This window comes from Pinus tabuliformis, chromosome 6, assembly GCF_031772625.1.
Source record: "Pinus tabuliformis cultivar Carrire ecotype Pingquan chromosome 6, CPIR1, whole genome shotgun sequence".
Lineage (NCBI taxonomy): Eukaryota > Viridiplantae > Streptophyta > Pinopsida > Pinales > Pinaceae > Pinus > Pinus tabuliformis.
In genome coordinates, this window is record NC_142292.1 from 1,719,011,688 (window position 1) to 1,719,028,787 (window position 17,100).

The 17,100-nt window shown below is 40.0% G+C and overlaps 1 protein-coding gene across 1 annotated transcript; it reads right to left on the reverse strand.

Moving 5' to 3' along the window:
* Positions 1 to 5,764: 5,764 nt before the first annotated feature.
* LOC149265655 (actin-depolymerizing factor-like) lies at positions 5,765 to 15,739 on the reverse strand. The gene is made up of 2 exons (XM_089405542.1): positions 15,477 to 15,739; positions 5,765 to 6,212 (listed from the first exon to the last, which is right to left on the reverse strand). Exons 1-2 carry the CDS (start codon positions 15,722 to 15,724, stop codon positions 5,765 to 5,767), a joined length of 696 nt encoding a protein of 231 aa, XP_089261668.1. The 5' UTR covers positions 15,725 to 15,739.
* Between the last annotated feature and the right edge of the window lie 1,361 nt (positions 15,740 to 17,100).

The following is a 17,100-nucleotide window of genomic DNA, read 5'->3' on the forward strand; positions in this document are numbered from 1 at the left end:
TTTGATTGTTTGCACTAGATGCATTGATTTTAGTGTAGATGTTGATTTCTATTCATATTTGATTACTTGCATTAGATGCATTGATTTCAGTGTAGATGTTGTTTTCTAACTCTATTTGATTGCTTGCATTAGATGCATTGATTTTAGTGTAGATTTTGATTTCTCATTTGATGTAATTGGATGTATGGTGGTACATTAATTTTAAAGTGATTGGATTAATAGTATGCATTGATTTTATTGTAAGCACAAAAACTTATTGACAATGTACATTAATTTTTCTGTTATAGTAATTGAACCTATTAACATTGGAGAGCAAGAGAGACAAGGGATGATGTTTACTACAACAACTCGAGCTAAAGATTTACATGGTTTAAGATTTCAACTGTCTTTTTCATATAATCGATATGAAAAGATGACAAAACTAACAAGGGTGACAATAAGAATAGTACAAGAAAATAGTTTTAGATTGATCACAATGAACACTATTGTAATTGACTACATATTTATTATTCACATTTTCTATACACTATTACATTTTCACTTTGCATTCAAAATTTGTATTTCATCATTTTTCATCATTAAAGTTGTTAACAATATTTATCATCTCAACAAACTAAGGTAACTGAAAATTTAAAATTAAAATGACCAAATAACTCTATTTGATTGCTTGCATAAGATGCATTGATTTTAGTCTAGATGTTGATTTCTCATTTGATGTAATTGGATGTATGGTGGTACATTAATTTTAAAGTGATTGGATTAATAGTATGCATTGATTTTAGTGTAAGCACAAATGTACATTAATTTTTCTGTTATAGTAATTGAACCTATTAACATTGGAGAGCAAGAGAGACAAGGTATGATGTTTACTACAACAACTCGAGCTAAAGATTCAAATGGTTTAAGATTTCAACTGTCTTTTTCATATAATCAATATGAAAAGATGACAAAACTAACAAGGGTGACAATAAGAATAGTACAAGAAAATAGTTTTAGATTGATCACAATGAAGACTATTGTAATTGACTACATATTTATTATTCTCATTTTCTATACACTATTACATTTTCACTTTGCATTCAAAAATTGTATTTCATCATTAAAGTTGTTAACAATATTTATCATCTTAACAAACTAAGGTAACTGAAAATTTAAAATTAAAATGACCAAATAAATCTCACACATATGTAGCATATTTAAAACTATTATATTAATATTCGATGTATTTGCATATTATTGATCAAATTAATCATATGTTCAATAGATTTTTCTTGGCCGCACACGACTCAAACCAACCTAGATCCATCTTAACTCTGGATCTATCAAGCGCCGAGAGAGATCAAAACTCTCTAATTGCAAACATTTCCTCAAATTTTACACTCAAATAAGAGGTTTGCACTTTGAGAGATTTGATCCCTCTACATGCTTAATAGCTCTTGAGTTAAGATCAATTTAGATAAATTTATTTTTTAAAATTAATTTATAAAACTAAGTATTATAACAATTTAAAATTATACCCAAAATAACAATGCGAATAATATTAATGTAAAGTCTATGTAATATTTTGCGAATTGATCGGAATGAAAACCGAAGTAGAGAGAGATATACTTTATTGTAATAAAATACCTTACCTTAATGCTAAAATGCACACAATGAGCACACATATACACGCATATAGTAAATATTTATGTTCACTTCAATTTCAATAGTTTGGCCCGGGGATCCGCAGAAGACATTCAATTGATTTCTAATTCAACTACAGAAACCCTCGACATCATATCATAAACAACAATATCTATTATATAATAAATACTCCTCCTCAGTGGTTACATAGAGGATCTCGGACGGGAGTAGAATTATTGTATCCAATTATATTACATGCTCCATCAGTTGTTGCAGGTGCAACCATTGCACTTGCAGCTTGGTCCACATTTGCAATCGTTCTCTGCACCTTCCATATTCTCGTACTGCAAGTTGATGCCATTGTATGTGGTTTCAACGATGAGCTCCAACCCGAATTTGTTGCCCTTCTTGGTGCATTGGCTTTTGTCAGCGCAATCACAGTTTCCACACCCAAAAGACATCTTTGCACAATATTGCTTACCAGACAGAATTGAATACTCTGAGAAACTCTTTGATGCGTTGAGCAGGTGAACAGAGGTGGACATCATCCTTTGAAGCGTGAAGCAGCATAGTCCTCTAATGGCGAACTTGGGAGACCATATTCAAGAGGACGAGAAAGTTAAAACCAATTGAAGTGTTGTTGGATACCCTCAATCAAAACAACACTGTGGAGGAGCAAGAGTGCAAGTCATACCAATTGCTCATGAACACCAAGTATGAATTAGTGCAGGGTAAAATGGAGTAGCTTCAAGCCGAAATTCGGACTGAGCTGACAGACTTGGACATCAGGGTGGCTGAGCTTGAGGAAAACACCAACATTGGTGCTTTGCTCAACATGGTGTGATTGGGACCAATGATGGAATTGAGAAAAAAAACGCTAAACACACTCGGTAGGCAGGAACATCACGATAGAGATGAAGATTCAAGCTACATGGTGAGATTGACGAACTCAGGTTCTCCTTTGACAGATAATTTTATATTTTTTGAAACTCTCTGATGTTACGCAAATATATATGGTTATTAGGTGTTTTTTTCCAAGATTATAGTCAACGCTTATTTAGTTAGAATATTAGGTAAAACTTGTCATAAGAATAGTTTTTCTATCCTTTGGACCTCTAAATGTAGTGTTTTTATATAACATGAAGAAATATGGAAGGGTCCCAGTTCAAAATCCAGTTTTTCTTTATAACATAAATCACTACATGTTTCTTTGAAAAAATAAAAATTATTTTTTCTTCTTATAAAAAAAATAAGATTTAAAAATTGTAATATGAGATATATGGAACAATTTGTTACTTTAAAATCAATTTAAGTGAATAATCTAAATTTATGAGGGAATGAAATGAAAATACAATTTTTAAACCGAACAGGGGATACAATGAAACTTAATTTATATTAATAAATGAAAGGTATTGAAACTACAAAAGTGCAAAATGAAATAAATTGGCTCGAATGGTGGTAGCTTATATGAGAAGTGTGATAGTTACATACATTATCCAGAGTGAGTTACAATAAGACGAAGAGGCCCTTTTTAACATCCAAAGCAATGAGGAAATGATAAACATCCAAAATCTAACCCTAGGAGAAGAAACACCAAAACGATTTTGGGCCCACTTGGGATAGTGGGTACATCAACATTCCAATGTCATAAATTTTTCATACAATATATATTTAGAGAGTTCCGTAGCATGTTGGAAAGGTCTAGTTGAGAATTATATATTACAAATGAACCTAGGTTGCCTATAGTTATAGCTCAGGTCTCTGGCCATGTAAAAAAAACACCATTTAGGGCTTCAAAATGGCTCCAGAAGTTTAGGACCCAAGAAGCTATAGAAAAATTTCCAAGATGGAGAATTGTGCTTTGAGCAAGTAGAGTAGGTAGATGACCACCAATATCCACTTAAACTAATAAATTATTGAAAATTAATAATCACTATTTTGAAAATAAAAAAATTTTAATAACAAAAATATATGAAAGTAAAGGTTATCATTTTTATAAATTTAAAATTATTATTAGAATTACAAATACATTTTGATATTTTTTTAAATATTATTAAGTACCTAGTTGCAACAAATACACGGGAGATTACATTCCAATTTCCAGTACTGACACATATTCAAGCACATCCGAAACCCATTACATGAAAAGGCCTCGTTCAAAGCCAAACATAGTAACAAAATAACCATAAGACATCTACAACAATCATAATCAAAAAAACATTTGCCATCAAACTAGTCATTATCAGTGGTAGGCCTGTTGAGATCAATGTATCTCTTGTCATGGAGCACGTGGAGTTAAGTTTTGGGAAAATTGTCATCCATCTTGAGCTTGAGATCCATAATTAAAACTCGAAGAGCGTCTGCTTCATCTTCCAGTCTTGAAATCGAACGCTGAAGGGCCATGATTTTATGAGTCTGCTTAATTTGGAAGTGATATAATTGGCAGAACTTAACTTGTAGGTCATAGTCTTCCTTCTTCAAGCCCTCATTAGCATGCCAACAATTAGAGTAAGGGATTGTTGTGGAAGAAGCCTTTGAACTAGTGTCACCACTCATAGCTATGCAGCGGCAGAGACCGAGAAAGTAAGCAGATAAAACAAACCTAGCCGAAGAGATGGCTCTGAGGAGGAAGTCTAGCCGAGATGGCAGAGAGAACAAGTTATAAATAGAAGGATAAGAAGAGAATTCATGAGCACAAGATTTGTCGAACGTGACGAGTTTATTTCTCAAAACCACCAATCAAATATTTAACACAATAGGACCGAAAGAACAGACACCAGTTGAACGAAAAAATTCGACAAACTAGAAATTCTACCAGAAGGAGAAGTACCCAACAGAGCCACCAACCAAACTTGAAAACCAAAGTAGGCCACACTGTAGGAGCCAATCTCAAGACCAAAACAGGAAATAGCCAAATTGGGAGTCGAAAATCCAAGGGTCTCATCATACAGAGGAGATTGAATCAAATAAGGACCATACAAATGAGAAGGCTCAGACGTTACTGGGGTTATTTGAGAGCTTAAAATACCATGACGCTAAATTTCCCACGAATAGGAATGTCGAGCCCACCGAAGATGTTTCAATTGGACAACGATTGAATTATAAAGAAGAGAAGCTCTTCCCAAAGCTTCCTGGGAGATGAACATCTTAACGCCATAGTGGAGATTAAAATGAACACGCAATTACCAGGCCAAAAAGGTGGCAGATTAGGCCAAGATACCAACACGGGAATGCGAATAATAGGCGTACTGAGGCTAAATGTATCTCCAATTCCCTTGCTTAACTACACACTTCTCGCTTTGCTACATTTAATTTCCTTTGTACCACTTCCACCAAAACCCAACATTAATCAAAGCGGGGGTCGAATCCATAATCTGGGAAGGTAGGAGTAGTTATAACTAGCAATTGTCCCAAAAGGTACAAAGAGAGGCCGATAGGATTATTAAATTGGAATTGTTAAATTTTTCTAGAAGAGTTAATTGGTTTGTGGAAACCTTGTTTTCTTGGACTAGATCATTGTTCAATTACTTTTCTTTAGATGTTTTGTTTATATCTATATTACAAGGAACACATTGAATGCCTTATTTCATTTCTGCTATCCTTACTAATATTCTTTCCGTGCTTTTTCTTGATCAATTTGATGAAATATTCCATTATCCTTTGGTCAAAGTCCTCCCCTGCATATTAATGTACATCCCGGTAAGTTCAAAGCTCGAAAGCCAACCAAAAAAGTTAATGATAACCACTGTCCACGTATTCAAATTCATAATGTAAAATTGCTAGACAGAGTTCAGACAGATTACCTCCAGGATGGGTATCACCGTTTGTAGCCAAAACCTCAAAAACTCAATTGTCAATAGTCAGAACGCTGACATGAAACGTGACACTGCCAAAATAAAAAACAACAATATTTTTCTCTCCACCCTTCTTGTCCAAGCCATAAGCTATTGCTAAGGAAAAATATTTACAAAGCTAATAGTGAAACTGTACTTGCAGAGTGATAGTTCTTGCTAAGGAAAAATATTTACAAAGCTAATAGTGAAACTGTACTTGCAGAGTGATAGTTCTTGCTAAGGAAAAATATTTACAAAGCTAATAGTGAAACTGTACTTGTAGAGTGATAGTTCTACGTAATATAGAATCAAAGTTCTACATCATAAAAATTATTAAAGGCAAACCAAACTGCAAAAGGCCTGAGACCGAGTACTCTAAAAACCAACCAGATCGATACAACCTGAGACCAAGTACTCTGAATACCAACCAGATTGATACAACCTTTTGTATGAGCTGAATATCCATGTTTAAGAAATGAAACAATAAAGCAAGAACTGTCAGACAAGGCTGCAATTTTTCTTATAAAAATATCTCCCACTGCAACGAGTTCATAACAGAAATTTAATGACATTGCCCTGCAATAATAAATTGAAAGGTATGTGGCAAAAATGACACGGTCTCTAATCACTTCAATATCTATCTCAGCGGGATCAGTGGCCTGAACCTCATAGTGAAAACCATCAAGTTCCCTTTTCAGTCTGTCCTTAGTTGTAGCATAAAGCATCTTTGCTCTGATTTTGGATACATCTGGACACCTGAAAATGCATGGATTCCATCACTCATACATAAAGACAATATTTTAAATAGATAAGAGTTGACAAAAAAAAAGAAGAAATGGGGACCTCCTGCATGAAGCTCAAATCACTTAAGCACTTGAGCTAGCTCACTAAAACTGTACTTGCAGAGTGATAGTTCTACGTAATACAGAATCAAAGTTCTACATCATAAAAATTATGAAAGGCAAACCAAACTGCAAAAGGCCTGAGACCCAATACTCTGAAAACCAACCAGATCGATACAACCTGAGACCAAGTACTCTGAATACCAACCAGATCGATACAACCTTTTGTATGAGCTGAATATCCATGTATAAGCAATGAAACAATAAAGCAAGAATTGTCAGACAAGGCTGCAATTTTTCTTATAAAAATATCTCCCACTGCAACAAGTTCATAACAGAAATTTAATGGCACTAGCCTGCAATAATAAATTGAAAGGTATGTGGCAAAAACGACACGGTCTCTAATCACTTCAATATCTATCTCAGCGGGATCAGTGGCCTAAACATCATAGTGAAAACCATCAAGTTCCCTTTTCAGTCTGTCCTTAGTTGTAGCATAAAGCATCTTTGCTCTGATTTTGGATACATCTGGACACCTGAAAATGCATGGATTCCATCACTCATACATAAAGACAATATTTTAAATAGATAAGATTTGATAAACAAAAAAAAGGGAATGGGACCTCCTGCATGAAGCTCAAATCACTTAACCACTTGAGCTAGCTCACTAGGCTGGAGATTTTTTATAGTCAATATAAGACAATTAAAATTGACTTGATACATATAACGATCATGTTTCAAAAAGAAATAGATGGACCTACACGTAAGCAGAGAAGCAAATGGTTCCGGCTCCTCCAGTGGTAACCAAAAGGAAAAGTTTACAAATGGGTGAAATTCATTGCCACCTGTAGCATGTAGTATAAAGGAGGACAAATGAACTTCTGCTCGGTTGTCGGAGGATTCAGAAGCTTCAGAAAAGGCATGTAGCCTAATGGCATGTAGCAATCTAGCATTGCAGAGTGTTTGAATTAGATAACAGCCCAAAACCAAAGATATCATCCACAAATGAGATGCAATTAAGGGATCACGGCTTCTATCAGACATGATGTTATGAAAATTCAATGTCGATACAAACTGGACCAATAGACAGATTTTTTTTATCGTTGACATAAGACAATTTGAATTAACATGATCCATAGAAAGATCATTAAGTTTTAAAAAACTTAGATGACCTTACACTTATGCAGAGCAGCAAAGGTTCCTTCTCCTCTAGTAGTTATCAAAAAGGAAAAATTTACAGATGGCTAAAATTTCTTAACGCCTTTATCCTTTTGTAGAGAGGAGGACAATGAAGTTGTGCCTGTTCAATGTAGGCTTCGATAAAAGGCCTGTATCAATCCAGCATTGCAGTGTTTGAATGAGATAATACTCCATAATCAGAGAGAAGATCCACAAGGAGAGGTGGTTAAGGCATCATGGCTTCAACTAGACACAATGTTGTGAAAAGTCAAAGACGATATGAACCCATAGACTGAGTTTTTTTTTCATAGTTGACATAAGACAATTTGAATTAATATGATCCATAGAAAGATCATTAATTTTCAGAAAGGGTTCACATAAGCAGATAACCAAAAGTTCCTTCTCTTCCAGTGGCTACCAAGAAGGAAAACTATAGAGAAGTCTGAAATTTCTTACCAACTGCACCCTTTTGTAGAAGAGGGAACATATGCAATTGTGCATGTTTGATGGAGGCTTCAAAAAAGGCCTGTATTAATCTAGTATCGCGGAGAGTTTGAATAAGATAACAGTCCATAACCACAGAGAAGATAGGTGGTTAAGGCATCATAGCTTCAATTAGACACAACAGAGATTTCCTTCATTAAGAGAAATTAATTATTGTGGAACAAAATCCGTTACAGACAACCGAGAACATAGGAAGTTAAGGCATCATGGCTTCAATCAGACACAACAGAGATCCCCTTCATCAAGGGTAATTATTATTATTGTATAAAAAATCCCATACAGACAATACTGGTAATGCCTAATAAACCACCTTTGTCTAGCAATTGTTATGCATATGGGTTTATTCACAACACACACCCAACATAGATAGAGTGATTATTAATGTAAAAAGAAACCTGATCAGTTTGTAAAACCTTGCATGGATAACAATCTCAAGCTAGAGAAGGGGCACAAGGCATGACAACTATACAGCCAATAATGTTAGTATACTATTACTACTAGAGTGAGGGGAGGATGCTGTCAAATCAACCCAGTGTCTTGCATCCCAAATCCAGCTTTCAGATTCATAAAGCATGAAATAGGCTAAAGGGATCGGAACATTAACCTGTTGGCTGAGGGTTTTGTTTATATTTCTCTGTGATAATGGAACTGGTTGCATTATCTAACCTATCTAATGAAATTTGTAACTGCACCAGACCAGACAATCCTTGGAAAAGAATATATAAAGAAGACTAAGCTGATATCTCACGACACAAAAAATTCATAGAAAAGAAAAAAACTGGAAACCCATAATAACAAGAGCCCCCGGGATGACTCGGACGTGAACACACCAACGATTCAAATACATTAGCTTAATTTTTCAGCTTGATCAGAGTTCGTTAGTGTGTAAAATTCTTAAAAATGGAACCTAAATAGGAACCGGCCTAAACTGGGTGTGGGCTTGATGAATTGTGGGAGAATTGAAATGGGAAGTGTTAGCTCTGCTACAAACTTCAGTATTTGGAGGACCAATGTTCAGATCGGCCATGTGTTTACGCTCAGAGGGGGAGATCGCAGCAGTCTTTTTCTCCATTTTCCTTCATCTTCTCTTTTCCCATAGCCCTGCCATCTTTGTTTTCCTCTTAAAGCCTCCTCATTTCCCGTGTACAACCCCGAAATCCACTAAAGACCCATATTTCCTTAGCCCCAGGCACCAAGTTCAAACGGTCATATGACCGTGACCGTGTGACCGCGCACTCTTCTTAAGCCCCTTTTCCTTCATCGCAATCGCAACTTTCCGCAGGTCTCTCATAAGCCGTGTCCTTAATAATCATCGATTGCCGATCACCGATTGCCCCTTCGGACGCGACATGACTTTAAGCTGCGGCTAATTCTTTTATCGGGTCCGCAGTCTCGTCGCTATCGGCGATCGCATCTGTAAAAAGGCTTCCGCTCCCCTTGTCTTCCCGATGCGATGTTGGAATCATTTCTCCGCCGTCCGATCAGTCCTGACAATCCAACGGCCCGCGCCCAATCACTGATCGCAATCGCATCTTTGTGTAAAGGGCTCCCCTCTATGACTTCCTCCGATGCGATATTGCGTTAGCCGTCGGATCCGGCTGCCCGAGATCTAACGGCCCATGTCTGTTCGCGCTCGCTTCTGAACTGCCAATGCGATATTTATCGGCGATCGCAAGTCATAGGGTCAGGGCTTGTTGTTAACGTAAACCACTCCACTCCGCCGATGCAATATCAAGTTCCGAACCCGATTCAACTCGCTGCTCCCCTGTATAAAATTTCAAGTCCGCTTTTCCGCCTCCGACAGTGTATTTGCGTGTAACTCAATCTTTCTGCCTTTTGCGCTTCCCGATAGTGTATCCCTTCATCCGCCGATCATTCATTTTATCCAACGATAATCGCTGATCCCACTTCCACCTGTTTCCTCCCGCTGAGCTATATCTGTCGTCCATCTGTTTCATCCAACGGCTCAGTTTCATTGTTCCCGTTTCTTCCCAGTAGCCATTGCAAAGCGCTCTCCGCCGTCGATCCACGATATTCAACGGTGGATCTTCCTCCATGCTGCCCGTGTCCATAGCCTGTCCTGTGCTCCCGAAGGCGGCCAGCGTTTACCACTCAACGCAGTTATTTTGCAACCACCGCATTTAACTAACAGAGTGGCCGAAGATTGAAAAGGATAGCCTCGAGCAGATCACTGCATTTATCAGTTATGGGGCGTCTTTCAGTTAATACTCCAGCTGCCAGAGGGGGTCAAATCCATTTACAACACGGCCATATTTGTATCAGTGGCCCATATCTAATTGTAAATGTGGTTGGTGATCATTTATTGACTCCTCCACGCATAGCTTAGCAGAGCAATTTTGTAAACAAATTGTATATATACCCAGAACAGAGATGTAATAGATGGATGAGTGTTAGATGAAGAGAACCCTGTTGTAAGGTTCAACTTCTGGAGACTGTAACTACTTTGTAACCTGCAGCGTCTGGTCTTCATTTCCAGCTAATACAAGCTTCTTTTGTTGTTTATTGCTCACTTTCCACTTCTCTTTCTTGTTCCAGGCTGTGCCTGTTTGCATTTGTTCTATTGCTGTGAATGTTTAGCATCAGAGGGGCTGTCATCCCACCTCTGTGTTAGGATTTAGCATGTATCATAGAACATGTGTGCAGGTTTCTATTGTTTAATGCATAGAGAGTTGTCATCCTATCTATGCATTAGAAACTAGATTTACAGACCTCTTAACTGGTTGCAGCCGGCCATCACAGGGTCATGTGCATCTGCTGGTGTGGTCAGTCTTCTCCATTATCACCTTATCCTCAAATTGTGAGTAATAGGTGGTTAAAAGCCTTGTAGTCTGGGGGTGTTCACCCATGTCTGGGGTCAATCATAGTAGAAGTGGTTATCTGGCTTGAATATGCAGCGTTTGTTCCATTCATCCACCATTTATCCAACTATATTTGGTTGAATTTGTAATGTTCCTGAGCATCACCGATATGCAACCTAGGTGAGTTTCTTGGGGTGATAACATTAAATGGCGCCGTTGCCGGGTCTCGGAGAATCGAAGCTCAGCTTCCCTAGGAGAACGACACAGCTTCAAACTTTGATGACAGACAAGGTTTGAACACAGATTTTGGTTGTAATCATCTGTCTGGCGACTCCACTGGAGGAAGGCCATCCTTTGGCGACTCCACATTGAAGTTCTGGTCTAGTTCGTGAAGCATGCTCGGAGAAATCTTCAGAAATAACTAGCTGGCCAGTGCCTGATCCTAAGAGGATCGATAAGCAAAAGAAACTTTGCGGAAGGGAGCATCAGGATCAGGTAAACCTTAAAAAAAATTTATGTGTCTCTGCTAGTGAAGTTCACCTTCAGAGATTCATACAGCTCCTTGTTATTCACTTCCCTTTCGGACCTCAGTTGAAAGAAGCATCCGTGTTGTCTATCGTATTCCTCTGTTTCTCTCATTCTTTTCATTGATTCATTTCACTCAGTTTACCAGTATCTTTTTACCTTACCTCAGTCATGGCAGGCCAGCAAGCCCTTTCAAAGATAGAACGAATAGTTGCTGCTAGGTATGCACCTTTGGTCTTGCCTACCCCTTTGAATGCCATGCCTGTAGGAGATTATATGGAATATATGCCTAAGTTTACTGGTGCAGAAGGAGTATCAGCTGAAGAGCACCTCGAATCTTTTTATTGTTACACTGATAATCTTCATATCAATGAAGAGGATGTTTGGATGAGGGTTTTTGTTCAAAGCCTAGATGGGGAGGCTAGAAAATGGTTTAGAGATTTACCCCCTAGGTCCATTGCAGACATTGATGCTTTAGATGATGTATTTTTAAAGCACTGGGGAAATAATAAAGATCTGCTCTTCTATCATGATGAATTTGGGAACTTGCAGAAAGAAGATGGTGAGCTGCTGTCTGATTTCAATATCAGATTTAATCATTTGTACAGCAGAATGCCAGTAGAAATAAAACCTACCCCTTCTTCTGCCATGCTCACATATGCTAATGCCTTCGATTCTCAGTTCTCTCTGCTGTTAAGAGAAAGGAGATGTGCTTCTTTGGCTGATATGCAAGCTACAGCCTTTGAAGTAGAAGCCAATATTATGGCTGCAGGAAGACTTGAAGGTGATGATGAATGCAGAAGTCAGGGAGGTGAATCCTCATCATCCTCAGAGCCTGAGATTGATAAATTAGCTAGGATGATCGAGCTTTTGACCTATGAAGTTGAGAGCTGAGCAGCGTTTTGAAGAAGCAGGAGCTCATTGTTCTATTTCTTTTCCAACTCCAGATCCATGTAGATGAACACATGAGCATGCACAGATTTTGCAGAGAAGCAGAGAGGTAAACGAAGATCAAAGGGTGAAAACCCTTTGTCAAAATATAGTCATGGAAGAAGAGCATCCCGAAGAGGAGGAGGTCCATGTTTTGGAAGGTGCTCCTTTCTTAACAAGGGCTGCTTATGACGAAGCAATATCCAAAGTCACTGTTCAACAATTTGTCGTAACTGCAGAAGAACAAGTTGACCAGCAGTGGCAGCCAGCAGCAGATCCCTTCCCCCTCGAAGAATTTGTGCCTGAAGCCAGCTCATCTTTACATGGCTATGCAGATCTGCCAATTTGCCAGCCCGCTTTTGTCCCCAATCCAGCGATTAAAAAGGGAGAGGAAAGCTCTCCATCATCATCTTTTGTTTCTTTGTATGCTCAGATGACAAGCCCTCATGGTTGCCCACTAAGCCCTGAAGCAGGCTATAACTCAATGCCCAAGGCTGAGATTGATCACCTCAGTCTTAATATTCTGATGCCTACTCAGGAGGTCTCCACACAAATCGAAAGGGCAGCCATCCAGATAACAGAGGGAGAGGATGCGCAGTCATGGGAGTCCTCCTTGGATGAGGATTGTTCAAACAAAGTTTCAGGAGCGGAGGCTGTTTCTGTATCCCCTGCACAAAAATTCAATGGTTCCTTTTTTATATTAGTGGAGCAGGCCGCAAAAGACACAGACTCGTACACTGCAGCCATGATTATCCAGCAAGTGTACAAAGGCTCCTCTGAAAAACGTCCAAGGAGGAAAACACACAGAAAGGGAATGAAGCACCGATCATCTCTACCTATTAAGCTCAAGTGTCCTAAACTGTTTGAGGTGGATGATCAAATCAATCCTATCCTACTGATATATGATGAACCGGGTTGAGAGTAGGAGAAACAATTTTGGTGGCCCAGCAAATGGGGAAATTTGAAGTTTTCATTTTCAGGCTTTTATGTTTGTAATTAAGTTCTTTTACAGTTTTATGTTGTATGCTTAGTTGACTCCATGCCCAATGGACACTAGGCAAATGTTTTTAAAGCTTGTTTTGTAGGAAGGCATTGGTCTGCAGTTCTTGAGACCTCGCAGGGAGGATCTCATCCCCAGAAGGAGCCAGTGTTAGCTCTGCTACAAACTTCAGTATTTGGAGGACCAATGTTCAGATCGGCCATGTGTTTACGCTCAGAGGGGGAGATCGCAGCAGTCTTTTTCTCCATTTTCCTTCATCTTCTCTTTTCCCATAGCCCTGCCATCTTTGTTTTCCTCTTAAAGCCTCCTCATTTCCCGTGTACAACCCCAAAATCCACTAAAGACCCATATTTCCTTAGCCCCAGGCACCAAGTTCAAACGGTCATATGACCGTGACCGTGTGACCGCGCACTCTTCTTAAGCCCCTTTTCCTTCATCACAATCGCAACTTTCCGCAGGTCTCTCATAAGCCGTGTCCTTAATAATCATCGATTGCCGATCACCGATTTCCCCTTCGGACGCGACATGACTTTAAGCTGCGGCTAATTCTTTTATCGGGTCCGCAGTCTCGTCGCTATCGACAATCGCATCTGTAAAAAGGCTTCCGCTCCCCTTGTCTTCCCGATGCGATGTTGGAATCATTTCTCCGCCGTCCGATCAGTCCTGACAATCCAACGGCCCGCGCCCAATCGCTGATCGCAATCGCATCTTTGTGTAAAGGGCTCCCCTCTATGACTTCCTCCGATGCGATATTGCGTTAGCCGTCGGATCCGGCTGCCCGAGATCTAACGGCCCATGTCTGTTCGCGCCCGCTTCCGAACTGCCGATGCGATATTCATCGGCGATCGCAAGTCGCAGGGTCAGGGCTTGTTGTTAACGTAAACCACTCCACTCCGCCGATGCGATATCAGGTTCCGGACCCGATTCAACTCGCTGCTCCCTTGTATAAAATTTCAAGTCCGCTTTTCCGCCTCCGACAGTGTATTTGCGTGTAACTCAATCTTTCTGCCTTTTGCGCTTCCCGATAGTGTATCCCTTCATCCGCCGATCATTCATTTTATCCAACGATAATCGTTGATCCCACTTCCACCTGTTTCCTCCCGCTGAGCTATATCTGTCGTCCGTCTGTTTCATCCAACGGCTCAGTTTCGTTGTTCCCGTTTCTTCCCGGTAGCCATTGCAAAGCGCTCTCCGCCGTCGATCCACGATATTCAACGGTGGATCTTCCTCCATGCTGCCCGTGTCCATAGCCTGTCCTGTGCTCCCGAAGGCGGCCAGCATTTACCACTCAACGCAGTTATTTTTCAACCACCGCATTTAACTAACAGAGTGGCCGAAGATTGAAAAGGATAGCCTCGAGCAGATCACTGCATTTATCAGTTATGGGGCGTCTTTCAGTTAATACTCCAGCTGCCAGAGGGGGTCAAATCCATTTACAACATGGCCATATTTGTATCAGTGGCCCATATATAATTGTAAATGTGGTTGGTGATCATTTATTAACTCCTCCACGCATAGCTTAGCAGAGCAATTTTGTAAACAAATTGTATATATACCCAGAACAGAGATGTAATAGATGGATGAGTGTTAGATGAAGAGAACCCTGTTGTAAGGTTCAACTTCTGGAGACTGTAACTACTTTGTAACCTGCAGCGTCTGGTCTTCATTTCCAGCTAATACAAGCTTCTTTTGTTGTTTATTGTTCACTTTCCACTTCTCTTTCTTGTTCCAGGTTGTGCCTGTTTGCATTTGTTCTATTGCTGTGAATGTTTAGCATCAGAGGGGCTGTCATCCCACCTCTGTGTTAGGATTTAGCATGTATCATAGAACATGTGTGCAGGTTTCTGTTGTTTAATGCATAGAGAGCTGTCATCCTGTCTGTGCATTAGAAACTAGATTTACAGACCTCTTAACTGGTTGCAGCCGGCCATCACAGGGTCCTGTGCATCTGCTGGTGTGGTCAGTCTTCTCCATTATCACCTTATCCTCAAACTGTGAGTGATAGGTGGTTAAAAACCTTGTAGTCTGGGGGTGTTCACCCATGTCTGGGGTCAATCATAGTAGAAGTGGTTATCTGGCTTGAATATGCAGCATTTGTTACATTCATCCACCATTTATCCAACTATATTTGGTTGAATTTGTAATGTTCCCGAGCATCACCGATATGCAACCTAGGTGAGTTTCTTGGGGTGATAACAGGAAGGTGGATGAAATTCATTACCATGCAATGAAGAAGATCTTGCTTTTCTGACATTTCTCGTAGATGAAAAAATCGAAGTCATAGACAGTGTATCGGCAATCGTTCTCGGGGAGGGCAGTAGTGAAATCATCGTAACTCTCGGCAAGTCCTCCAGTCTTTTCAACGATCACTTGTTTAGTTTTCTCATCGATTTTGAACACCAGGTAGCGATGGATCTTCTTCCTCTTCAGCTCCAGGAAAGTGTGCTTGCAGTCATCTGCAACGCCCATTCCAGAAGAAGCGCTCGACTGGATGGATGAATGCCATTCAATGCCCCACAAAATTCAACTCAACCGATTAATTGATTGAATATTTTTTTATCAGTTTCCACTAAAAGAAAAGAAAATCAAAGAAGTTAGTTATTGTTTACCATTGGGTCACACTCTGCTTTCCTTTCCACATTAGTACTCTGTTATGGATGTTGCTGCAAACAAGACAGAAAAGAAACAAGAATCCTAATTCCAATAGCCCGCCATTAACTATCAAGAAAAAGCTATGAACCCTTAAGTGGGCTTCAAATCATCAAACATGGATGCCCATGACCAAATCCCGCCACTATTAACAGGCGAAACTCGATCATTATTCTGAGGAGCACAGCCGCGAAAATCCTCTAGCTCGGCTTTCAATCTCAAGGGACTTTTCTTCTTCTTGGCATCCCCGCGCCCAAAAACCACCGCCTCCCCATTCTTGAGAGCCAGAGTAGGCGGTAACCCGCCCAAGCGCCTACAGCTGCGATTTCCTCTGCAAAATACCTTCGAAGCTGAGACATACAGAGTCGGCTCCGAAGGCGGTGGCGGGCGGAGAAAACCACGAACAAATCTCCGAACGCGGCGCTTCGTTTTCTTTAAAGAAGACACAAGCCTCTGGACATACGGAGTCAATTTCCCCGCTCGCACTTGGCTAACTTCAAAATCTCCAGCCTGTGCTTTGCGATTCCAATCCCCATGCTCTGCAAGAATTCATAGTTGAAAGATGCAATATCCTCCGTTTCCAGCTCGTTTTGGGCAAACAAGAGGCCATACTCGTAGACCAGACAAGGTTCCAGGTCCGATTCCGAGAGCCAGCAGAACCAGGGTAAATGACTCTGATCGCTCAAAACAAAGAAATAGTGCCCCGCATGCCACAGTTATGGCGATTAACAGTATAGCCCGCTTTCCATGCCGATGATGGTGATGCTCATAATGACGATGTTGGCAAGTGGTGTTGAGAGGCATGCCACAGAGCAAAGGATTGAAAGCAAACGAAGACGCATTGAAGCGTGCTGCGAGGGTTGCAACAGAAATCACGACAGATGCCCGCCGAATATGGACGCCAGGTGTCAACCTGAGAATGAAAAGGACGACGAAAGTCTGTTTCAAAGGAAGGCCTATCGGCCTAACAAGCATACGAGCCAAAGAATATTAGATATGCATGGCGGCTAGTAGCGTGATACGCCACGTCAATCGTGCTCGAATGATGCCCCCATATCGAACGAGCCACGCTAGGGAGGAGGGGAAAAATAAGGGGAGAGGGGAATAAATAAATATAAAGGGATAGGGAAGATAAAGGAGAAGAGGAGGGGGTTAAGATAAGTGGGCAATATTAAAACATGATTTTCTATAGAGAG